Below are 26,600 nucleotides of genomic sequence, written 5' to 3'. Positions count from 1 at the left end.
AAAGTACATTCAAAAGAAGCTTAAGTTTTGATTTTCATGCAAAAATAATTATCTGAAGTAGCGCCAGCTAAGAAAAAGTTCTCTCTTTTCATATCTACTGCTCTATTCAGTTATTTTTTCTGATTCAGATATATTACACAATTGAAGCCAAGCAAACTAATAGTAAAATTTTGAGATTAATCATTTTGTTGTCGATATCCATTTTCTTCAAAAGTAAAGTTTAATAATAATTTTTCTGAACTCTTGTTTTTCAAAGATGCTAACTTTTGAACGCATGGTATTAATATCAAAATATCATAAAATCTGCTATGAAAATATATTTCATATTGCAATTCGAATCAAGTTTCGTATGTGGCTCTGAAGCCCGATAGTTAAAGCCGCCTGTAGACCCGTTAGAGGATTAATTTCTAATTTTCTGTATATATTCAAGTCTGCAAAAATTAGCTTTTGTGTTTACATTATGTTTCTATAAATCACGTAAATATTATAAAACTCAGTAAGGTGTTCATCAAGTAACATTAATGACGCTTACAAGTATTTACGCACCCAAGGAAAGAAAATATAATTGTTGTACGCAATACGTTGTGAATTTTACTGGCAAATAAGGATTCTGAGGAATACGGAACGGATATTTAAAAATATAGTCAAGTTAATTATAGATGCTCCTGAGAAATTGAATAATTTTTGTGGCAGTAGAAAGGCTAGATCACGCCGCTAGGTGGATTAATTCGGGTTTTTTGTATAGAATTAGGTCTTTGTAAATTAGCTAAATTTTATTCTTTAAGACATCATTGTCAGATGAAATATCGTCAAATAAACAAATAAACAAACTAAACGACGAGTTGTCGAGTATATCTGAGTGGTCCGTAAGAAACAAATTGTCAATCAATGTAAATAAATCGTATGCAATGTTCATAGGCGTCATTAGAAATGACGTAGACAAACCGTCCTTGAGGCGGAATGACACTTCTTTGTCATTTGTTAGTTCTGTTACTAGTTTAGGATTTAAAATTCAAGCAAATATGGAATGGGACAACTTTATCATTGTACAATGTGGAAAAGTATATGGCAAACTGCGCTCATTGCATCTTAGTGCTAGTTTTTTGAGAACTGATACTAAAGTTAGACTGTTCAAGGCACTTATCCTTCCACATTTTATGTCATGTGATTTCCTTTTGATGCCGGCTTCTTCAGTTGCACTCAATAAATTAAGGGTGGCGTTAAACTCATGCATAAGGTTTGTTTATAATCTAAATAGCTTTTCTCACGTTTCGCATTTACAATCACAGTTGATCGGATGCCCGTTTCAAAAATTTGGTAAGCTTAGATGTTGCTTGCTGATGTTTCGTTTAGTAAACTTCAAAGAATCGCACTATTTATTCAGCAAACTGAGACCTTTACGGAGCATTCGTTGTCAAAAATTTGTAATACCACGGCATCGATCCCGGAAGTTTGGTAACTCATTTTTTGTAAGAGGCGTAGCAATTTGGAATTCATTACCAAATGATTTAACTTTGGAAAGGTCAGAAGCAGCATTTAGGAGAAGGTTGTTCGAGCACTTTAAATGAAAATAGGACGATAAGAAAATGTTTATGAATTAGAAATTATGATTGTACCTAATTTATGTGACACTAGCTGACCCGACAAACTTCGTATTGCCACAAATCAACCTGTGTTGTATAAAATCATGAATCTCGGATGATCTTTGTCACAATCTCGAGTTTTGCAAGCCCCCCAGTGGGCGGCGCTTCCGACTGCGGGTCACCGGCAACACTCGCGACTGTCTCGTCCTGAATGATCTAGTGTTACTATAGATTGTTTTTGTGGTCTTGTATTGACTAATGTTTTATGGAAGAGTCTCGAATTTCTCGAGTTCGATTAGTTTTTGAGTTCGCAAAAAATTTCTCCATATCCCCCTACCATAGGGGTGAGAGATCTCTAACTATCGTAAAATAAATTCAAGACTCCAAAATCTCCCACATGCCAAATTTGGTTCCATTTGCTTGATTAGTTCTCAAATTATAAGGAAATTTGAATTTCATTTGTATGGGAGCTCCCCACTTAAAAGGGGAAGGGGTCGTAATTCACCATAGAAAAAATTTCTGCCATCTAAAACTCCCACATGCCAAATTTGGTTCCATTTGATTGATTAGTTCTCGAGATAAGAGGAAATTTGCATTTCATTTGTATGGAAGCCCACCCTCTTAAAGGGGAGATGGGCCATAACTCGCTTTCTAAAGAAGAGAGGGGTCTCAATTCACCATAGAAAAAAATCTTGCGTCCAAAACCACTTACATGTCAAATTTGGTTCCATTTGCTTGATTAGTTCTCGAGTTATGAGGAAATTTGTTTTTCATTTGTATAGGAGCCCCCCCCTTAAAGTGGGAAATCCATAGAAAATATACCATAGAAAATATTCTTGCCTACAAAAACACCCACATGATTAATTTGGTTCCATTTGCTTGATTAGTTCTAGAGTTATGAGGAAATTTGTATTTCGTTTGTATGAGAGCCCCCCCTCTTAAAAAGGTAAGGGGTCCTAATTTATCATAGAAAAAATGGTTGCCTCCAAAAACACCCACATGCCAAATATGGTTCCATTTGCTTGATTAGTTCTCGAATTATGAGGAAATTTGTATTTCATTTGTGTAGAAGCACCCCCTCTTAAAGTTGGGAGGGGTCCTAATTCACCATAGAAAATATTTTTGCCTCCAGAAACCTCCACATGCCAAATTTGGTTCTATTTGCTTGATTAGTTCTCGAGTTATGAGGAAATTTGAATTTCATTTATATAGGAGCCCCCCTTCCTAAAGCAGGTAGGGGTCCCAATTCATCATAGAAAAATTTTTGTCTCCAAAAACACCCACGTGCCAAATTTGGTTCCATTTGCTTAATTAGTTCTCGAGTTATGAGGAAATTTGTATTTCGTTTGTATAGGAGCCCCCCCTCTTAATGTTGGGAAGGGTCCTAATTCAGCATAGAAAATATTCTTGCCCTCGAAAACTTTCACATGCCAAATTTGGTTTCATTTGCTTGATTAGCTCTCGAGTTATGAGGAAATTTGTATTTCATTTGTATAGGAGCCCCCCTTCCTAAAGTGAGGAGGGGTCCCAGTTCATCATAGAAAAAAAACTTTTTCTCCAAAAACACCCACGTGTCAAATTTGGTTCCATTTGCTTGATTAGTTCTCGAGTTATGAGGAAATTTGTATTTCGTTTGTATAGGAGCCCCCCCTATTAAAGTGGGGAGGGGTTCTAATTCACCATAGAAAATATTCATGCCCTAGAAAACTTTCACATGCCAAATTTGGTTCCATTTGCTTGATTATTTCTCGAGTTATGAGGAAATTTGCGTTTCATTTGTATAGGAGCCTCCCTTCCTAAAGTGGGGAGGGATCCCAATTCATCATAGAAAAAAATTTTGTCTCCAAAAACACCCACGTGTCAAATTTTGTTCCATTTGCTTGATTAGTTCTCGAGTTATGAGGAAATTTGTATTTCGTTTGTATAGGAGCCCCCCCTCCTAAAGTGGGGAGGGGTCCTTATTTACCATATAAAATATTCTTGCCCTCGAAAACTTTCACATGCCAAATTTTGTTCCATTTGCTTGATTAGTTCTTCAGTTATGAGGAAATTTGTATTTCATGTGTATAGGATCCCCCCCTCCTAAAACGGGGAGGGATCCCAATTCATCATAGAAAAAAATTTTGTCTCCAAAAACACCCACATGCCAAATTTTGTTCCATTTCCTTAATTACTTCTCGAGTTATGAGGAAAATTGTGTTTCTTTGGTACAGGAGCCCCCCCCTCTTAAAATGGGGAGGAGTCCTAATTTACTATAGAAAATATTCTTGCCCTCGAAAACCTTCACATGCCAAATTTGGTTCCATTTGCTTGATTAGTTCTCGAGTTATGAGGAAATTTGTATGGAAGCCCCCCCTTTTAAAGAGGAGAGGAGTTATAATTCCCCTTATAAAGAGGGGAGGGGTCTCAATTTACCATAGAATAAATTCTTGTCACCGAAAACACCCACATGCCAAATTTTGTTCTATTTGCTTGATTAGTTGTCGAGTTATGCAGAAATTTGTGTTTCATTTGAATGGGAGCCCCCCCTCTTAGTGGGGGGAGAGGTTTCTAACCATCACTAAAACCTTTCCTGGCCCCAAAAAACCTCTACATGCACATTTTCATGCCGATTGGTTCAGTAGTTTTCGATTCTATAAGGAACATACGGACAGACAGACAGACAGACAGACAGACAGACAGACAGACAGAAATCCTTCTTTATAGGTATAGACTAGTTCTACCATATACAGGGGTTAGACAAAATGATCGGGACAGCCAAAATTTTGATGAAATTCAAACGGCCAAAACTTTTACAAAATTGAACATTTTTAGATGAAACGAACTGTATTTGACGGAAAAATTCTCCAAGTTTTCCAAAAATATTTCAAAATTTGCAATAGTTAGCGGACACCGGAGATATTCCGGGTTGTCTGAGGGTATGTCAAAAACGGATTTTTTAATCGCCTGTGTTTTTTTCTGTCATGTAAATTTATAAATTTTCATATTTTCTCCCAAAATTAGATTTCATTTTCAGTCGATTGGTCGAACAAGAACGGAAATCCGACGAAAAACAACCGAGATACGGCCATTTTAGTGAAAACAGTTCTGGAAATGTTGCCAGTAATGTCTTACCTTTATGACCATTTTAAAACATGACCAAAACTGTTCCAATACGGATGTCAAACTTTAAAAATTTACGACAGTTGAAAATCCTGAAGTTTGACACCCATATTGACATGATTTCGAATATTTCCTGAAACGACCATTTCCGCCGGGATACCTAGAACCTGCTACAGGGTTGCCATGGCACGCTGCGGACCTGGAAATGTTTTCAGTGTCGATGGCTCATAAAACCTTAACGTTTGAGGCTCATATTGACATGGTTTGCGTCATGTCCTAAACTGGCCAGAGCAATAGATGTTACTAGTGGGGATTTTACGAAAATGGCCGTAACTTGACTGTTTCTCGTCGGATTTCCGTTCTTTTTCGACCAATCGACTGAAAATGAAATATAGTTTTGGGATAAAATATGAATATGAATAAATTTCTATGACAGAAAAAGATAAAAGTGATGAAAAAAATCAGTTTTTGACATACCCCTAGATAACCCGGAATATCTCCGTTGTCCGCTGACTATTGCGAATCTTGAAATATTTTAGAAAAACTAGAAAGATTTCCCCGCCGAATGCAATTGGTTTCATCTGAAAATGTCCAATTTTATGGAAGTTATGGCCGTTTCAATTTCATCAAAATTTTGCCTGTCCCGAACATCTAACCCCTGTATATTCATTGTAACATTTGAAAAGGCATTGCCTTAAGTTGCAGAATAAATAAGTCAAATAAAATAAATAACTAAATCAGAGATCTCCACTGCTGACGGTTACCCGCCATGGCTTTTACCTGTCGCCAGAACAGGTTCTCGTCTACAGCCCAGATGTCGTTGGCTAAGCTGCGTCGCCATGAGCCTCTGGGTCTGCCTCTTCTACGCTGTCCTTGTGGATTCCAGTCGAGTGCTTCTCTGCAAACCTCGTTCGCTCCTTTCCTCAAGGTGTGTCCAATCCACTTCCACCTACGTTCACGAATTTCAGTGACTATCGGCCGTTGATGATACCGACGAAGGAGTTTTTCATTGGATATCCAGTTATCAGGCCACCAGGCATGAACGATGTATCGCAGGTACCGGTTAGTGAATACCTGCAGTTTTTGCGTTGTCTCCGTTGAGACGCACCACGTTTCGCGGGCATAAAGCAGTACGGATTTAACGTTTGTATTAAAGATTCGGGTTTTCGTACGTAGAGTGATCTGGTTTGAGCGCCAAATGTTTCGCAGATCTGCAAAAGCACTCCTGGCCTTCCTGATCCGTGCGGCTATATCAGTCTTGGTATCACCATCGGGCGTTGTTTGGATACCAAGTTCATCATCTTCGTCTACCTGCTCAACTTGTTGTCCCGCTACTGTAAAGTTGGTGGAATTGTCAGTGTTCACTACCATAAACTTAATTTTCGCTACATTGATTGTGAGACCTGCTGCCTGGGAGCTCTCGGAGAGGTCGTCTAACTTGCTCTGCGTATTTTTTCGGCGTTGTGCGAGCAAGACAATGTCGTCGGCTAGGTCGAGGTCATTTAGCTGCTCCATCGTTAGAGGATTTCAAGCCAATCCTCGATTTGGACTACTGTCAATTAATCCAACTAATATCTCACCCATAACGATGAGAAACAGAAGCGGTGATAAAATGCAGCCATGTCTCACGCCAGCAGTAACCCCTATGGGGTCGGACAAGACGCCGTCGTGCAAAACCTTGCACGAGAACGCCTCGTACTGAGCCTCGATGAGATGGACTAGCTTATCTGGAACTCCTCTACGCCTAAGTGCGTCCCAGATGTTTTCGTGATTGAGTCGGTCGAACGCCTTTTCGAAGTCAACGAACACCAGCAGAAGAGAGTCCTGGAATTCGTTCATCTGCTCCAATATAATGCGGAGCGTTGTGATATGGTCCACACATGATCGGCCAGCACGGAATCCAGCTTGCTGCCGCCGGAGAGTAGCGTCGATCTTCTCCTGGATCCGGTTGAGGATTATCATACAGAGTACTTTGAGAGTAATACAGAGCAACGTGATGCCACGCCAGTTACCTCCTTTCTTAGGGACTTTGACCAATATGCCCTACATACAGTCCACCGGAAAAGTTGCGGTTTCCCATATATTGCTGAAAAGCTGATGCATCATCTGGGCTGACAAAGATGGGTCAGCCTCGAGCATTTCGGTTGAAATAGAGTCTATCACTGGCGCTCTATTGGATTTCATACTCTTGATGGCTGCTACAATTTCATCCAGCGATGGCGCCTCCGAATTCACGCGATTAATTCGACGAACTGTAGGCGTCATACGCTGCTGGTTTTGTTGGTCTCTGATATTCGAAAGTCGGAAGAGTTGTTCAAAATGTTCAGTCCATCGCTTAAGCTTTTCTGTGCGGTCAGTCAATAGCTGACCAGCTCTGTCCTTTAGCGGCATCTTTGTATTTATCCTGGCACCACTAAGGCGGCGAGAAATATCGTACAACAAACGAATATCACCATTGGCGGCGGCGGTTTCCCCTTGTTCGGCTAGGAAATTAGTCCAGGCTCTCTTGTCCCGCCTACAAGCATGTTTAACAGCCCTCTCCAGTTCGGCGTATCGTTGACGGGCAGCTGTCTTAGCCGATCTGGTCCGTGCTTGCTCTATGCCGGCTTTCGCCTCTCTCCGCTCGTCGATCTTCCTCCAAGTTTCATCCGAAATCCACTCTCTCCGCCCGCTGCGTGCTTTGCCGAGGGTTTCATCACTGGTCGTGATGAAGGCGTTCTTGATGCCGGTCCATTGCTCTTCGACGGTTCCACCAGGTGGCAACTCTGAGGCTCGAGATTCAAGTTGTTCGACAAAGGCCCTTTTCACCTCAGGATTCTCCAATCGGCAGACGTCGTAGCGGCACCCAACTTTCTCTTCCCGTCGTTGGACACGTGCGACGCGCAGACGTATCTCAGCGATAACAAAATGATGGTCGGATGCAATTTCCGCGCTGCGTTTTTTGCGTACATCAAAAAGGCTCCTTCTCCATTTCCGTGAGATCCAGCCGTGAGATTAAAAGACGTATTATCAGCAGAAGTCGGGCCTACTACGGACTCCACAAACACTTGCGGTCGAACAATTTGAGCCCCCGTAAAAAGTGCACACTGTACAAAACGCTAATTAGACCGGTTGTCCTCTACGGGCACGAATCGTGGACACTGCTAGAAGAGGACCTACGAGCACTCGGAGTTTTCGAACCGCGGATGCTAAGAACCATCTTTGGCGGAGTGCAAGAGAATGGTGTATGGAGGCGAAGAATGAACCACGAGCTCGCGCGTCTCTACGGCGATCCAAGTATTCAGAAAGTGGTTAAAGCTGGATGGATATCCTGCTAAAATGGTTTTCGCATCAAATCCGGTAGGAACAAGACGAAGAGGGGCACAGCGAGCGAGGTGGCAAGACCAGGTGGAGCGAGATCTGGAGAGCACTGGGTGCCCGCGGAACTGAACCGAAACAGATGGAGAAATTATACTGCGCAGGCCATAAAACGTCATAAGACGTTAGGCCAATTAAGTAAGTAAGTAATGATCGCTATCATTGTGTAAACATTTCTTTGTTAAATTCTATTGAAATTTTGGAAAAGCACTTTGATTTTCGGGATTTATAAGACATTTTCGAAAATGTTATTTGCAGTTACACCCCTTTCCTTCTAAGTTATGCACTTGTACCCCTCTCATTCCAAGCGATTATAAGGCATTACTACTTAGAGTGAAAAAAGTGCAAGTGCATACCTTGGAATCATATTACAATCATCTTCTTAGAAAGGTAGGTTAGCGCCCAGGCAGTAATAGTTGAGGATTGTTTCACTACGTGGCGCTAGTGCATATGTTATATTCTTGTAAAGTCTGTATCTTACGCTACTGATTATTTAGAAAGTTGCATTCTTCGGGAAGGTTGTTCAAATGACTGTTATCTCGGAGATGGCACTGAAAATAGTTCAGAATATTATCACCGTGCGGCGCTACTGTATATACGACCTCGTTTTAATTGCTATAGCTTATAATCCATGTAACCTCAAATATTACTTTCTTAGCGAAAGCTGTTTGAGTAATAGCAGCCTTGCAAATGGTATAGAAAATATTGCAGAATTACCTCACTACGTAGCGCTACCATATATGCAATATTACTGTACAGGCTGTAACTAACGCTACTGATTACCTAGAAAGTTGTGGTCTTCGAGAAGTTTATACAACTGATAGTCATATTCAAGATGGTGTAGAAAACAGTTCTGAATTTTCTCATCGGTCGGCGCTACCGTATATGCATATACGTCATACATCATGATATGAGTAACCAAAAATATTGCTTTCTTCGGGAAAATTGTTTAGGTAATAGCAACTTTGCAGATAGTATGGACAATAGTACAGAATTGTCTCACTTCGTTGCACCAGTACAAGTAATATACTTGTGTGGGCTGTATCTTGCGCTGCTGACTCTCTAGGATGTTGCGGTTGTCCAGGTGACTTTCATTTTTAAAATGATTTAAAATAGTTCAGATTTTTTTCAACGGACGGCACCAATTTATCACCTTTTTGTAGTTGCCTTAAGTCATGAGCTTAGTAATCTCCCTTCAGTGGCCCCACGTCTGAAGGACAAAAGCTTCATACAATATTTGTAATAGCCTAACTTCAGAACGGCTGGACCTAAGAAAAAAGTTTATATGACATAATTTGTTCAACATTATGCGTAGAATTTGATTTTGTTTTAGTTTTACAAAATAAGTAAAATTTGAATATTTTTGAAAAATTTGTTAGATTAAAAGAAAAGCAGAGAGAGTGTATATCAATAGTTCTTCGCTAGATTTTAGAACATATTTTAAAAATATTTTAAAAATGAGACAAATCTGTGGGGACGTGATTTGAGTTAATTCCCTTTTATGATTTGTAATCTAAATTTTGCAATGCTTTATCTTTCAGTGTATTTTTTCCGAAAATACAGTTAATTTCCTACAACTTATGCGATGACGTCATTTTTGATAAATAAGTAGTTTTCGAGATATGATATTTTGAAAGAAAAAAAAAACACGCTCTATTGAAAAATAAATCTTGATGAAAATAATTATGTTCCATGGAAAAGCCATCCTGGCGTGGCATCCAATATTGTATTCTATTTTATCAGCAAAATTTTATTCCAGCAAAAAATATTCGAGACAAACTGTTTTGTTAGTTGAGCTGGAATTGCTCATATAGTGCACTTACACCCCTTTCCTTCCAAGCGAAAAACAACTTTTATTTTGCTGCTTTTTTTCATGTTTCTGAAAAAGTCATTAAACGGTAAAATTTTGGCGTGAATTTTCTAACATGCATAAAACCATGCTCAAAGTATCATTTCCTGCCATTATCTCGATATTTTTAATTTTGTCACTTACACCCCTTTCCTTCTAACCCCCTCAAATGTCAGTGCGAACAAACTGCTGTTAGAGCGAAGACTGCATAATTCAAGACTGGGCATAGAAGAAGGTTCGCATATACACAGCAAAGGACGATACTACTTACGCGTACGCCATCTCTTATCTCAAGGGAGTTACTACCGCTTGTAAGTGTTAGTGATCGCAACCATCTGAAAGAATGCATGCGTGTGATTTTGATGTACGGTGTCATGCAATGATGTCAGTGTGGTTGTGATGCTAGAGTGATGGCACATACACAACCTAAAAGTTACCACCGTTATCCGTAGAAGGCGTACTAACCCTCCGTCGAGATTTGACAGAATGGCCAGTCTTGAGTTCTGTAGTCTCCAGTTAGAGTCAATAGGATCCACAGTGGTCGGAAATTTAAAATTCTTGGCCAAAACCTCAAGATGATGAGATTCCATGTTTTTCGGGCTGCTGATTTCAAAAATGGTATAGAAAATGTGAAATTCAAAATGGCTGACCCAAAATGGCGGCCTTTTTTGTTAAATTTTAAAGTTTTTGTTGAAAATTTCATCTAGAGGTGACTTTCAGGTCGTTGAGCTCAACAATAAAACTCAAAATGTTAAATGGCTGACCAATATGGAGGACCACTTTTGTATATTTTAGCCCTTTTTAGTTTATATCTGGCTCAGCACGTTTTTGGTCCCTTTTCAAGAAACAAAATTGAATTAAATAACAAATCAAATTTAAAATCGCCTTATTTACCCTATTTAAATCGCAAAATTCTATATTCTATTAGGTTATGCAACATTACTTTAAAAAATAATATTAATCGGAGTGATCATCGCTGCTACTTTCATCAGCGTCGCCGATTTTATCGCTGTCAGTGTCATTCAATGTTGTGTAGCGCAACAACGCGATTGCGAGCAATCATTTTTCGAAAAATATGTGCCATTATCTTCTCACTCGTATATTTCCTTGATGCTTTATATTTATGTCGCGTGATTCCCAAGCTCCAGAATTTGTGCGGACACTTTCCAATGTTCAATAATACGTCTTGCAGTATTTTCGTCATTAGAATTGTCCAATCCTGGTTTCGAGCGATCAATAAGCAAGTTTGAATGCTTATGCATGTTTGTATCTATAATTTCCATGTTTCAACTGTTTTCTTTTCAACATTCTGTTACATTAATTTGCAGAAGCTATAAAATGAATCGTAAGAGTTATTATTAATAATCTGTCACATTAAGAAGGATCAGGTGCTGTTAGAGTCGTAGGATCGTTGAACAAGCCCCGAAATTGTCATATACTCGCGAAGTCTGTCGATAAAGGAGGGTAGTGTCTAAAGACGGTTGTTCCCTAGGCTTTGCTCTACACCATCAACGATTTATTTGTAAAGAACAGAAAAATAACAAAAAATAAGTTAAAAGCTAGCACAGGTCGTTTGGAGCATCAAAAGCTCACACGTCCGATTTCGCCTACAAGTGCGCGTCAACACTAAATCTCCATTTTCTCGTGGAGTTGCAAATAGTTGCAAAAAAGCTACACACCCTTCGAACCGTCACAATCTGACGCTCACAAAAACATATAACATTCGACGGCACCTCGCGGCACAAAAAGTAAATGCCAATTTCATTGCGCGCGCTAATTGAAAAAATTAGCATTTGCGAAGGAAACTTTAAGCGTTGTAAAAGTTTGTATATAACGAAAAAAACTGAATTCCCTTATAACGCTAATGAACTACATTCCTTCAGAAACGTTATCCATTTTGATTGATTGTTAGTTGGTAATGCGATAACGAACCACATGCGTTATTGCCGAGAGCCACAAAACGTATGCAAGCCGCACTAGCGAAGAGTCGAAACCTCCAAAATCGAAAGTTATCATTCATGACATATTCTGACATAATTACACGTAGAATAAGTCATTTTATCATATCCTGTAATATCAACTATCGATAATGTAGATTTGTGGTTTGGCGTACTATCAAACGTCAGTGTATGAGTTTCAGTGAGTCAGTGAGTTTTCTCATACACTGACGTTTGATAGTACGCCAAACCACAAATCTACATTATCGATAGTTGATATTACAGGATATGATAAAATGACTTATTCTACGTGTAATTATGTCAGAATATGTCATGAATGATAACTTTCGATTTTGGAGGTTTTGGCCAGGTTTTTAAGGTTTCCAACCACTGTGGGATCGTAGCAACCGGCCTTGAAATTGTCCTGTACTCTAACAGCTAGCAGCGACGTCTGTCGTATAAAAACAGGTCAAGTTTCGATAACGCTAGGCTTTGCTTTGATACCATGAATAAAAGTTGAAGTTTTTATTTGTGTCTTTGTTTTTTTTTGCAATATCGTTTTATATCTTAGAGAAATGGGTATAATCCATTACATGTGTGTCTGTTTTGTGTATTACAGCTGGTTTCGTGTTTCCAATTCTGGATCACTATATACGGTTCCGTCATCCCAGCGAATCATACCATCACAGTCGCTACTGTTTATACGAAAAACCGTTGATGGAGATGCAGGAAGATGGGTAATTATATAATTAATTACAAAGTATTATATGTCGGGAAATGAAGAATTCCGAATAATTATAAATTAATTTCGAGCGTCTTTGTAAAACTCTAGAATAGACGAGAAAGCTAGGAGATTGGTTTTAATTCTACTACTTCATTCGATCTTCTCAGATAATTGAATCGGAAAATTGATTCTCGTACAATGAATGTAATTGTTTTGTATTGTGACAAACACCTTGTGTTTGGTAAATTAATATCCCGCAAGCATTAGTTGATGCATATTCCTCATTGAACAAGAAAAAAGAAATTACATTGTGCTTAGCTGCAATACTAATGGATCAATTAACCTATTAGAAGCATTTGGCTGAATTTGCTAAGATTCCCTGAGAAGAGCCCAATACTGCATAGCTGCTGGAATAGGTTCCATCGTTTTCGATTTTATTTGTGAATTAATTTACGAAATTTAAATCTGTCGAAGATAAAAGTTGAGTACTTGCTTTCATGCACACATAAAGAGCCAGTTGGTTTAATTTTGCAGTAATTTAACGTTTAACGAATTACCTCCATTACGGATACATGATGCCTCCTCTGTAGGAACATCAAAATTTGCATGTAGGGGTTTTTGGGGCCAGGGAAAGTTCTTATGATGGTTAGAGACCCCTCCCCCCACTAAGAGGGGGGCTGCCATACAATAAATATCTATACCTATAAAAATGGATTTCTGTCTGTCGTTATGTTCCCTATAGAATCGAAAACTACTGAACCGATCGGCGTCAAAATTTGCATGCAGGGGTTTTTGGGGCCGAGGAAGGTTCTTATGATGGTTAGAGACCTCTCCCCTCACTAAGAAGGGGGGCTCCCATAAAAATGAAACACAAACTTTTGCATAACTGAGGAACTAATCAGGCAAATGGAACAAAATTTGGCTGGGTATTTTTGGAGATAAGATTTTTTTATGGTGCATTGAGACCCCTCCCCTTTTTAGGAGGGAAATTATGGCACCTTTCCCTTTAGGAGGGGGTGGGGGCTCCCATACAAATGAAATACAAATTTCATCATAACTCGAGAACTAAGCAAGCAAATTTAACCAAATTCAGCGTGTGGGTGTTTTGGAAAGCAATTTTTTTCTATGATGCATTACGACCCCTCCCGTCTTTAGGAGGGGAATTAAGACCCCTCCTCCTATAGGAGGGGACGCTCCCATACAAATGAAATACAAATTTCCTCATAACTAGAGAACTAATCAACCAAATGAAACCAAATTTGGTATGTGGTGGGTTTTGGAGGCAGGAATTTTTTTATGATGGTTTTAGACCCCTCACGCTTGTGGTATGGGGATAAGGACTCTCATACAAATAAAACAGAAATTTTTGCGTAACATAAAAAGTAATTCAACTCGAGAAATGTTAGACTATTCTATAAAAAAATTACTAGATGATTTAGGGCGAGACGGTCGCAGGCCGCGAGTGTTGCCGGTAACCCGCCGTCGGAAGCACCGGCCACTGCCGGGCAGCCCCCCTGCAGAGATCACCTCTATCTAGGTTTTTTTTATTTTCCTAGGTCTACTGATAGAGGTCAGACTTTCCTTCAGTTGGGTCCGAACGAGCGACAGCGAGTAAGGAGAGGATAACCTCTGCGAAATAGTACTTTCCACGAAAACATTTTCCGTGAAATGGTACATCTCGCGTAAGGTTTTTCGCGAAATAGCATTCCGCGTTATGGTCAATCGAAAAGTGGTGTTCCGCAAAATGGTATTCGGCGAAATTTGTATATTAAACCACCCATGAACTCCTCAGAAACTTGTAAAACTCGAGATTGTGACAAAGGTCGTCCGAGATTGACGATTTATGTACAACACAGTTTAATTTGTGGCAATACGAAGCTCGGGTCGAAGTCGGGTCAGCTAGTACATATATATTCATTTCATAATAATATCACTATATTCTGACCGAAATTTCATTACTAAATGCGCCACTATTGTATTGGTACGCTTACCGTATACATTGTTTTGAGAAAGTATGAAAAATAAGAGCTCTGTTTGTTCCATCTAATAAATAATCGCATATAAATCCCATTTGTAGAATCTCATATAATGTGTTTATAATTTTGAAAGTAGCCGTGTTCTCCCGTGCCAATGCTGTTATTGCTGTTGCTGTTACTGGGAAATCAGCCGGTAATACCGGGTTTTCCAGTTCCGGCACTCCTGGTATCCCAACCTCAATCACAACCAGGGGTGGGAAAAAATCGCTTCAAGCGATCAAGAACATGGCAGCCATAAGATTCAGATTCACTATCAGCACTACTTGTTAGCGACAAATATTTTGTCGCGAACTGTACAGATTATGACACACATCACTTTTTTTAACGAGTAGGGAAATCTGCTATCAGACACCTGAGAAGACAACTCAGGGAGTGGGGTTTGGTATCCCGACCCCCCTACTGGGGCGTGAGGATCCAGACCCACTAAAACCCTACTCGAGTCTCCAGCCTCAATCCCCCCTGGAACCACCTTATCGGTATTACTTCAGGGAGGGATATTGTGCTTAACGCACACTCTTAGATAACTTCTGGACTATGGTAGTTAGGCTGTTTATTCGCCGTTGATCGGCTTTCCAACGGTTTTGCAGCTCAAGTACGATCTGGGTAGCAGCCGCATTGACAGCACCCCAGACGTCCGAGCTAGAACACATCCTTTGGACTAAGTTATCCGGAGTAGTGTCCTGTCCGCTAACTGCCATCATGCTGCTTCTCGCGCCCGCGAAACGAGGACATATGAAGAAAGCATGTTCTGCAGTTTCCTCAACCTCCGCGCATTCGGGACACTCGGGGGACTCCGCATGGCCAACCTTGTGCAGATACTGTCTAAAACAACCATGCCCTGACAGAATCTGTGTAAGTTGACTTCGCCATGGCGCCTGTTGACCCATCCGGATAGTTCCGGGATAAGTCTATGTGTCCACCGGCCTTTTGTGGAATCAGACCATGCCCGCTGCCATGTGATCATCGGGCCGATCTTGTGGTACTCCGTATGCCTCTAGTTCCACGTTGGTTGAAGCACTCTACGTCCTCGCTGATGATGATACCAATAGGCATCATACCCGCTAAGACGCAGATTGCGTCATGTGAAACTGTGCGATACGCACTCGCCACTCTTAAGCACATGAGACGATAGGTGCTTTCCAGCTTGGCTAGATAGCTTTTGGTACCTAACGCCGATGACCACACCGGCCCGCTATACCTGAGTATGGACTGGACCACGTTGGCTAAAAGCCTTCGTTTGCTGCCATATACCGCAGAGCTATTAGACATCATATGAGACAATGCCGAAATAGCTGTGGAAGCCTTCTTGCAGGCATAGTCGACGTGTCCCCCGAACTTGAGCTTGTCGTTGACTATGACTCCAAGGAGTTTTAAGGACCGCGTTGACGAAATAGTGCAGTCCCCGACGCTGATATTTGCTTGCTGCACCGACTTGCGGTTGTTCCCCACGATAACCTCCGTTTTATGATGCGCTAGGTCCTGTTTCCTGGATCGCATCCAATCTTCAACAATGCTTATAGAGTGGACAGTCGTCAACTCTACCTCTCTGATAGATTCACCGTAGACTTCCAGGGTGATATCGTCCGCAAAGCCGACAATCACCACCTCTACCGGGAACTTTAGCTTCAACACCTCGTCATACATGACGTTCCACAATACCGGGCCCAGTATGGAACCTTGCGGAACCCCTGCGGTGATTGGAACGCATTTCTGACCCTCCTCCGTGTTGTAGCATAGCACACGATTCTGGAAATAATTTTCCAGGATTCTGTACAGCGACACCGGCACTTGGACGTTCCGAAGCGAGCTGGCTATGGAGTCCCAGCTAGCGCTATTAAACGCATTTCTCACGTCGAGCGTGACAACTGCGCAATAACGAATACCTGTCCTCTTGGGCTGGATTGCCACCTCGGCTGTCTTATTGACAGACAAGATGGCATCCACCGTAGATTTGCCTTTTCGGAAGCCGAATTGGTTCCTTGACAGACCGTTTGTACCCTCCGTGTACTGTACGAGTCTGTTAAGGATAACCCTCTCCAGCACCTTGCCGGCAGTATCGAGTAGACAGATCGGCCTATATGACGAGGGGACACCCGAAGGTTTTCCCGGCTTCGGCAATAGGACCAGGTTCTGTCGCTTCCATCTGTCCGGGAAGTGGCCGGCTTCCGAGCATCTATTCATTACTGCCTTGAATAATTCGGGAGCCTCTAAAATAGCCGCTTTAATGGCCATATTCGGGATACCGTCTGGCCCCGGTGCCTTGCTCACCTTTAGGGTTTTAGCGATATCAATGAGTTCCTCGTTCGTAACCGTCACTTCGTCCCCGACCTCCAAACCGCCGTCGCCCACGTTACTTTGGATGTTCGGCTGGGAGGCCGACCATCCTACGCTATGGTCTGAGATACTGGAACGTCGGCCGTGGGACGACTCAGCGGCCTGGGGCCAGGGCCTTGGCTCGTGGCGCGGAAAGAGGCCCTCGATGATCCGCTCCAGCATATCTGGCGATTGCTCTGAGGGCGCCATCACTCCCTTGGTCTTTGCCATTACGACCCTGTAGGCATCACCCCACGGGTTCGCATTGGCACTAGCACATAACCTTTCAAAGCAGGCTCGTTTACTAGCTTTTATCCCGCTCTTAAGCGCTGCGCGTGCAGCAGCAAGTGCTACTCGACATTCAGCCCTGCCTTCGTCCGAACGAGCTCTTTACATAATTCTCCTCGCACGAAAGCACGCTCCGCGGAGTTCCGCAATTTCATCTGTCCACCAGTAAGCCGGTGACCTGCCATACCTATGTCGACCTTTCTTAGGCATGGTAGCGTCACATGCTCGCGACAGTACCTCAACCAAATGATCAGCATTCAGATCGGGCATACCGCGATCACCGCACTCTCTCCGGATCGCTTCCACAAATACTTCGGGATCGAAGTATGATGTCTTTCATCCACGGGTGGTTGGAGTGTTGGCCCTACTCGCCGCCTGCCGCCTCGTTATCTGACCGACACCATAGCGGACCGCCTGATGGTCACTGTGAGTGTAGCTATTGTCTACCCTCTAGTCTCCTAGCAGACCAGGACTGCTGAAAGTCACGTCGATGATAGACTCCGCACCGTTCCTACTGAAGGTACTTGTGTTGCCGACGTTGGCCAGATCTACGTTAAGCTTTGCCAGAGCTTCAAGCAGAATCCGACCCCTATGGTTCGTGCGACGACTTCCCCACTCTACCGCCCAAGCGTTAAAGTTGCCCGCCACAACCACCGGCTTTAAACCAGTCAGCACAACTGATACTCGGTCTACCATCCGCGTAAACTGTTCGATAGACGAACTCGGCGGAGCATAACAGCTGCAGTAGAACACTCCACCCACTTTGGCAACCGCAAATCCCATGTCTGCAGTTGACACAACCTCCTGAACCGGGAACCTGCTTGTCGTCCATATAGCCGCCGTCGCAGATCTATCCGAGACCCAGTTGCCGTTTCCGGCAGGGACGCGATATGGATCCGAGATTATGGCAATGTCCATTGCTGACTCAGAAACTGCTTGGTGTAACAGCTGCTGAGTCGTGCTGCAGTGGTTCAGGTTGAGTTGTGTCACTTACACTATGAACGTGGCTTAGTCGCCGGCACACCGGCCGGGCACCTTGAACCTCCCGTTACGTGCTTTGCATCCCGTTTACCGGTACAGATCAGGCACTTAGGAGGCTCCGCGCAGTCCTTTGCTTTATGGCCAGCACTGCCACATCTCCTGCACAACTGGCTCCTATCTGGCCCCTTGCAGTTCCAGGCTTTATGTCCGTGCTCGAAGCACCGGAAGCAAGCTTCCGACTGCTTAAACACGCTCAGTGGGCATACCGACCACCCCACTTTTAGCCTAGCAGCTTTCAGGGCTTTGTTTCCGTCAGTCAGCGGAAGTCGTATGGTAGCTACCTGGGTCCCGGCCGGACCCTTGCGTAGGCGAACCGCCTCGGTTGCCACCACCACTCCACTTTGCTCTTTGAGAGCTTGTACGATCTCGCGCACTTCGGCGATCTCGTCCAGGTTCTTAAGTTGGAGAGTCACTTCTGGTGTAAGAGCACGTACCTGCACTCCGTCCCCGAGCACTCCTTCCACTATGGACTTATATGCGGAACTCTTCTTTGTGGCGTCCTTCTTTAACTCGAGGATCATATCGTCCGTGCGTGAGCGGCGGATGCTCCGTACGTCCGCGCCCAGATCCTTGAGTAAGGCGTCTCCTCTCATGGCCTTCAGAACCTCCGAGTATTTCGACCCGTCGGTTTTTAAGATAAGAGCGTCGCCCTTCTTCGCTCGCTTTCTTGCCGGTTTAGGTGGAGCAGATTTTTTACTGGAGCCTCCTCCGCCTTTTCTCTTGGCCCTAACCTCGGTCCACGGGCCATCTGTCTTGGAGCTTCCCGCTGGTTCATCGGTTAGCTCTGCCAACCCGCTAGCCTGAGGGCTTTTACCGATCAGGCGTTTTTTCGGTCCACCAGGGGTGCTATCCCCCGGGGACTGTCTCGGGCGCTTGGCGGATGCCTTACCGCTGCTGGTAGCGCTTTCCGTGGTCTCCTGGGCCGCGTTACGACACTCCGTCAACGGGCAAGCGTCCGTTTGTACTGCCTTCGACGCCTTCACGGTCACCTTCTTCGCCTCTCCTGCACGCGCCACGAGGTCGTTGTGCGTTTTGGTCGCTGCATTCAAGGTTCTCCGAAGCATGAGCAAGCTCTGCTTCAGGTCTTTGGAGAAATTGCCGCGACCTGACGTAAACTCGATTATTACATTGAGCTGCTGTGACGCTGCTACCACTTTAGGTACAGCGTCTCTATTCTTCTCCATCGCCCTGATTAGCGCTGGGTCGTTCATCGCTGTGTCCGGCGTGATAGGCATACCGCTGCCTTTGCCACCCACACTAGCGCTCCTAGTTGCATCCTTCTCCACCCTTGGTGGAGAACGCTGGATGCCTCCTCTAGCCAACGGGTTTTCCACCGTATCTACACTTGTTGTATTTTTGATTTTGTTTTCCATAAGAATCCCACGAGTTGAGGGGAAAGAAAAGTCCACCACATCAGAGCCCCTCATGATAGGGCTGATTACTGTGGAGGGCGCTCTGGTACTCCACAGGCTCCGTTTGAGGCTGAGTATTTATAGAACCCCCCCCCAGCCACCATTCATCCCTCGGCACGGGTCGCATGACACCTTGGATTAGGGGTTTATCCATTCATATTTTTACTTTCAGCCATGGATAACAGCTATGAAAACCATCCTCCTTTGGGGGCTTTGGACCCTCTGCTCAGGTGCTCAGTATTTTCAGGTTCATCGAACATGCTTCTACAAAGATCCGTCATTTGCAGGCGGAGAGTTTACACTCAGCCTTCGCATGAGTGCCCCCTTCTCTGTCCGCATACGACCCTAGTTTCCACCGGTTGTCCGATTTCCACTAAGGAACGTATCCCGGATGGTATCACGAGGAGGTAGAGATAGGAGTTGCTAAATAAGAGGCTGTGGAACTTCGTGGTAGTTCTGGAGCGCATTATTCAACCATTTATCATCCAAACAAACATCACTTCAGATCATCTTCATTGCTTGATTGCGTTTAGAAATTTCACAAATACAGACGATCGGTTGTGTGCAGTGTGTAAATCTCAGTACAAACAACACGAGTAGCCCTTTTTCTTGCAGTTAGATGAATTGTTGCACTATGATGAGAATTAGTTAGCGAACAAAAATTTGTGATTAGAGCTAAAGATTCACTGTCTGTCATGAGCTGTACAGATCATGCGACGGGTCGTGGGTACGAATCTTAGTAGAATCAAGCCATTCGATGTCCAGTGACTTTAGCATGGATTTATTCTCAGGCCCCTCCATTTACCTTTCCTTCGTGCTGAATTCTATATTTACGTCGTGGGTACGAATCTTAGTAGAATCAAGCCATTCGATGTCCAGTGACTTTAGCATGGATTTATTCTCAGGCCCCTCCATTTACCTTTCCTTCGTGCTGAATTCTATATTTACCCTCTGAAGCCTCTTGACAGTACAAAAGTCCCTCCTATAGTTAAGTGTACTGGTCAGAGGTACGAATGAGTCCTCGCCAGGCACGGCTATAATATGGAATAGTGCTGGCAGCGAGGGATAAGTAAAAGTCCCGTCGGGTACCCGACCATCTCTAATGCGGACATAATAAATATGAAGACCATGCATGAGCATACCAATCGGATCAACGCCATTGACGAAGCCGTTAAAAAATACTTGGTCAGAAAGTATGTCAGTACAGCTACGAGAGCTCAGCGAGACGGTCCCAATCCAGAAAGAACACGAAGAGATGCGGCAGGAAAGAGATTACGTGCCACGCTTTCGGTACGAAGGGGAACTTCGTCCTGAACTGTTGGGCAAAACGAAATATACACGGAGTGATGAGCAGCAACGACAAGGCTGGTCTTCTGGAGAGCGACAGTGAAGTTGGGCTTCACCACGTGGCAAATCATCCTCTGTAAATATTGTGTAAATATTGTAAATAGCTTAGTTTTTAAATGTTGAATGTATGTTATATAAATAAAATAAGTATAAATATAAATGGATAAGAGGTGCAGTGCCTGGTATTAAATATATAGGAAAGGAAAACCATGGAAAGGACCATGAAGTTAATAGCCGCTGCACATATGCACATGCACAACAAAAACGTGGCCAAAATTATTTCAATGGATTTTAAGTCAATTGATGCATCAAATAGCTCAAAAAAGTTATTATTTATTATTTTTAGATGATAAAACAGCTTGTTTTCACCTAGCAGTGACTTATGTGCTTTTTAACATACATTTTCAGTATAGTATTCCCATTTATCGTTAAGCAAATACGAGAATCAAGAGAAACATGACTTAAAAACAAAATTACATCATTGTTGTATTTTTTCAGCAGTACAATTCAAAAAATGTAGATCGGAAGTCCTAATTTTACGATTTAGAAACCGCAACGAATTTGAATCACTCTCACTTTCATCTGAACTCGCGTTTGATACATCGTTGCATCCCTCAAGTTACAGGTTTGGCTGACCTGGAACGAGTAGTTTAAGCGCTTCGGCTGTAGAAGACTGGGTAGTTTTTATTGAAATTTTTTGATTATATTGAATATTGTTGAGAACCATCGCATCCTTACTTGCTGATCAGTTCCGAATCAATCAGAATTTAGATTTCCATCATCAGGCAAGGACAAAAAACTTCATCTAGATATTTACATAAGCGTGAAGCTGCTATTAGGGCTGCAACTTTACCTCAGCATGGGTATCTGTTACTGAAAATTCTACTTCTGGTGAATAGCAGTTTCGTTTAGCGTTCTTCAAAACCGAATAATAAGGGTAAATGTTTGTGTTTGAAGAATATATGGATTTATACTGCTTTTTCGAAACGACGAATATAGTTAAAGCGTGTCCTGGCGAATGCTTTTGAACAGCATTTAACTGTACAGCTGTCAGCGCGTTTTTTAATTCTGAAACTTTTGAGGAATTTTAAGTGATATCTTTAATGATGCTGGAAACCGTCGTGTTTCCCACAGATCTTTGACTTATTTGTGTTGCAGAACTTAAGATCATAACTGGGACATTTTCTCACAGTTCCAGGCTTCGCTTGTTGTTCTCAGTAGATTCTGTAAACTTCTTACTAGGATAACCTGCATTTGATATCTCAGACCAAGTAGATGACTTGATTGTAGAACTCATCCAAGTTTTGTTTGCCTCTTTGAACCGATTCTTGTGGTTATAAGAAGTCATTCATTTGCGTTTGAACTGTGGTTTAAAACCACTCAATTGTTGTTTCAGTACATGATAGTGATTAGGAGGGTATTTGAGGGGGTGAGAAGGAAAAGGGGGTGTAAGTGACAAAATTGAAAAAATCGAGATAATGGTAGGAAACGATACTTTGAGTATGTTTTTATGCATGCCAGAAAATTCACGTCAAAATTTTATCGTTTAATGACTTTTTTAAACACATGAAAAAAACGAGCAAAATAAAAGTTGGTTTTCGTTTCAAGGAAAGGGGTGTAAGTGCACTATCTGAGCAATTCTAGCTCAACTAACACAACGGTTTGTCTCCAATATTTTTTATTGAAATGAAATTTTGCTGATATGTTGGATGCCACACAAAGATTCATTTTCCATGAAACTTAATTATTTTCGTCAAGAGTAACTTTTCGAAAGGGCGTATTTATAAATGGGATATTTTTTAAATATTGTAACTTGGAAACCACTTCTTTGTTAAAATGACGTCAACGGAAAAGTTATAGGAAATTAAGTATATTTTCGGAAAAAAATACACTGAAAGAAAAAACTTTTCAAAATCAAGACAAAAATCATTATACTTGAATTATCAAAACATGTCCCCACAGATTTGTCTCATTTTTATTAAAGATAACTTAAAACATCTAAATCACTTTTAAAATCTCTTTCGGTTTTTTTTAAACCTGATAAATTTTTCAAAAATATCTAAATTTTACATTTTTAGTAAAACCAAAACAAAATCAAATGCTACGCATTATCATGTTGTCATTTTAACTTTTTTTAGGCCCAGCCGTTCTCAAGTTATGCCATTACTTATATTTTATGAAGGTTTTGTCCTCCCGAAGTGTGGCAATTGAAGGGGGTGGAAGGGGGTGGAAGGGGGGGCAATGTGATTTTTTTAATCAAGCAAAAAATCGTCGTAGGGGTTACATACAGTTTCAATTATAGAAAAATCGATGTCTAATAACGTTTCCATTTCCGAAAAAAGTAATTTCTTCAATTACTAAGATTATGGCAATTAAAAGATGATGATACATAAACTAGTGCTTGAAAAAATTCAGAACTATTTTCTAAATCATCTTAAACATGAATGTCACTTAAACAACATTACCGAAGACCGCAACGTTCTAGAGAGTCAGCAGCGCAAGATACAGCCCACACGAGTATATAACATGTATGGTGGCACGACGTAGTGAAACAATTCTATACTATTTTACATACTATCGGCCAGGCTGCTATTACTCAAACAATTTTCCCGAAGAAAGTAATATTTTTGGTTACTCGTATCATGATATATAAAGTATACGAATATACGCTAGAGCCGACCGATGAGAAAATTCTGAACTATTGTCCATACCATGTTGAAGGTGACAGTCACTTGTATAAACTTCTCGAAGACCATTACTTTCTAAGTAATCAGTAGTGTAAGTTACAGCCTATAAAGCAATATTATATATACAGTAACGCCACGTAGTGAGACAATTCTGCACTACTTTCTATACCATCTGCAAGGCTGCTATTACTTAATTACTTTCCCTAAGAAAGTAATATCTGAGGTCACATAGATTATAAGCTATAGCAAATAAAACGAGCTCGCATATACACTAGCGCCGCACGTTGAGAATATTCTGAACTATTTTCAGTGCCATCTCCGAGATGACAGTCATTTGAACAACTTTCCCGAAGATTGCAACTTTCTAAATAGTTAGTAGCGTAAGATACAGACTATACAAGAATATAACATATGCGCTAGCACCATGTAGCGAGAAAATCCTGAACTGCTTGTGCTTGCCCACTAACCTACCTTTCAATGAAGATGATGGTAATATGATTCCAAGATATGCACTTGCACCTTTTTCACTCTAAGTAGTAATTCCTTATAATCGCTTGGAATGAAAGGGATACAAGTGCATAACTTAGAAGGAAAGGGGTGTAAGTGCAAATAACATTTTCAAAACTCTATACCTATAAAGAAGGATTTCTGTCTGTCTGTCTGTCTGTCTGTCTGTCTGTCTGTCTGTCTGTCTGTCTGTCTGTCTGTCTGTCTGTCTGTCTGTCTGTCTGTCTGTCTGTCTGTCTGTCTGTCTGTCTGTCTGTCTGTCTGTCTGTCTGTCTGTCTGTCTGTCTGTCTGTCTGTCTGTCTGTCTGTCTGTCTGTCTGTCTGTCTGTCTGTCTGTCTGTCTGTCTGTCTGTCTGTCTGTCTGTCTGTCTGTCTGTCTGTCTGTCTGTCTGTCTGTCTGTCTGTCTGTCTGTCTGTCTGTCTGTCTGTCTGTCTGTCTGTCTGTCTGTCTGTCTGTCTGTCTGTCTGTCTGTCTGTCTGTCTGTCTGTCTGTCTGTCTGTCTGTCTGTCTGTCTGTCTGTCTGTCTGTCTGTCTGTCTGTCTGTCTGTCTGTCTGTCTGTCTGTCTGTCTGTCTGTCTGTCTGTCTGTCTGTCTGTCTGTCTGTCTGTCTGTCTGTCTGTCTGTCTGTCTGTCTGTCTGTCTGTCTGTCTGTCTGTCTGTCTGTCTGTCTGTCTGTCTGTCTGTCTGTCTGTCTGTCTGTCTGTCTGTCTGTCTGTCTGTCTGTCTGTCTGTCTGTCTGTCTGTCTGTCTGTCTGTCTGTCTGTCTGTCTGTCTGTCTGTCTGTCTGTCTGTCTGTCTGTCTGTCTGTCTGTCTGTCTGTCTGTCTGTCTGTCTGTCTGTCTGTCTGTCTGTCTGTCTGTCTGTCTGTCTGTCTGTCTGTCTGTCTGTCTGTCTGTCTGTCTGTCTGTCTGTCTGTCTGTCTGTCTGTCTGTCTGTCTGTCTGTCTGTCTGTCTGTCTGTCTGTCTGTCTGTCTGTCTGTCTGTCTGTCTGTCTGTCTGTCTGTCTGTCTGTCTGTCTGTCTGTCTGTCTGTCTGTCTGTCTGTCTGTCTGTCTGTCTGTCTGTCTGTCTGTCTGTCTGTCTGTCTGTCTGTCTGTCTGTCTGTCTGTCTGTCTGTCTGTCTGTCTGTCTGTCTGTCTGTCTGTCTGTCTGTCTGTCTGTCTGTCTGTCTGTCTGTCTGTCTGTCTGTCTGTCTGTCTGTCTGTCTGTCTGTCTGTCTGTCTGTCTGTCTGTCTGTCTGTCTGTCTGTCTGTCTGTCTGTCTGTCTGTCTGTCTGTCTGTCTGTCTGTCTGTCTGTCTGTCTGTCTGTCTGTCTGTCTGTCTGTCTGTCTGTCTGTCTGTCTGTCTGTCTGTCTGTCTGTCTGTCTGTCTGTCTGTCTGTCTGTCTGTCTGTCTGTCTGTCTGTCTGTCTGTCTGTCTGTCTGTCTGTCTGTCTGTCTGTCTGTCTGTCTGTCTGTCTGTCTGTCTGTCTGTCTGTCTGTCTGTCTGTCTGTCTGTCTGTCTGTCTGTCTGTCTGTCTGTCTGTCTGTCTGTCTGTCTGTCTGTCTGTCTGTCTGTCTGTCTGTCTGTCTGTCTGTCTGTCTGTCTGTCTGTCTGTCTGTCTGTCTGTCTGTCTGTCTGTCTGTCTGTCTGTCTGTCTGTCTGTCTGTCTGTCTGTCTGTCTGTCTGTCTGTCTGTCTGTCTGTCTGTCTGTCTGTCTGTCTGTCTGTCTGTCTGTCTGTCTGTCTGTCTGTCTGTCTGTCTGTCTGTCTGTCTGTCTGTCTGTCTGTCTGTCTGTCTGTCTGTCTGTCTGTCTGTCTGTCTGTCTGTCTGTCTGTCTGTCTGTCTGTCTGTCTGTCTGTCTGTCTGTCTGTCTGTCTGTCTGTCTGTCTGTCTGTCTGTCTGTCTGTCTGTCTGTCTGTCTGTCTGTCTGTCTGTCTGTCTGTCTGTCTGTCTGTCTGTCTGTCTGTCTGTCTGTCTGTCTGTCTGTCTGTCTGTCTGTCTGTCTGTCTGTCTGTCTGTCTGTCTGTCTGTCTGTCTGTCTGTCTGTCTGTCTGTCTGTCTGTCTGTCTGTCTGTCTGTCTGTCTGTCTGTCTGTCTGTCTGTCTGTCTGTCTGTCTGTCTGTCTGTCTGTCTGTCTGTCTGTCTGTCTGTCTGTCTGTCTGTCTGTCTGTCTGTCTGTCTGTCTGTCTGTCTGTCTGTCTGTCTGTCTGTCTGTCTGTCTGTCTGTCTGTCTGTCTGTCTGTCTGTCTGTCTGTCTGTCTGTCTGTCTGTCTGTCTGTCTGTCTGTCTGTCTGTCTGTCTGTCTGTCTGTCTGTCTGTCTGTCTGTCTGTCTGTCTGTCTGTCTGTCTGTCTGTCTGTCTGTCTGTCTGTCTGTCTGTCTGTCTGTCTGTCTGTCTGTCTGTCTGTCTGTCTGTCTGTCTGTCTGTCTGTCTGT

The 26,600-nt window shown here is 42.6% G+C and overlaps 1 protein-coding gene across 1 annotated transcript in view; it reads left to right on the top strand.

Moving 5' to 3' along the window:
* Window positions 1-26,600, top strand: part of LOC128735978 (cell adhesion molecule Dscam2) — a 468,886-nt gene that overhangs the window by 68,096 nt on the left and 374,190 nt on the right. The window contains exon 6 of the mRNA XM_053830464.1: window positions 12,448-12,565. Coding sequence (XP_053686439.1) covers window positions 12,448-12,565 — 118 coding nt within the window. The remainder of the gene's footprint in view (window positions 1-12,447; window positions 12,566-26,600) is intronic.

Source organism: Sabethes cyaneus, chromosome 2 (genome assembly GCF_943734655.1).
Source record: "Sabethes cyaneus chromosome 2, idSabCyanKW18_F2, whole genome shotgun sequence".
NCBI classification, from domain to species: Eukaryota; Metazoa; Arthropoda; class Insecta; order Diptera; family Culicidae; genus Sabethes; species Sabethes cyaneus.
This window is presented reverse-complemented; position numbering and strand designations above follow the sequence as displayed.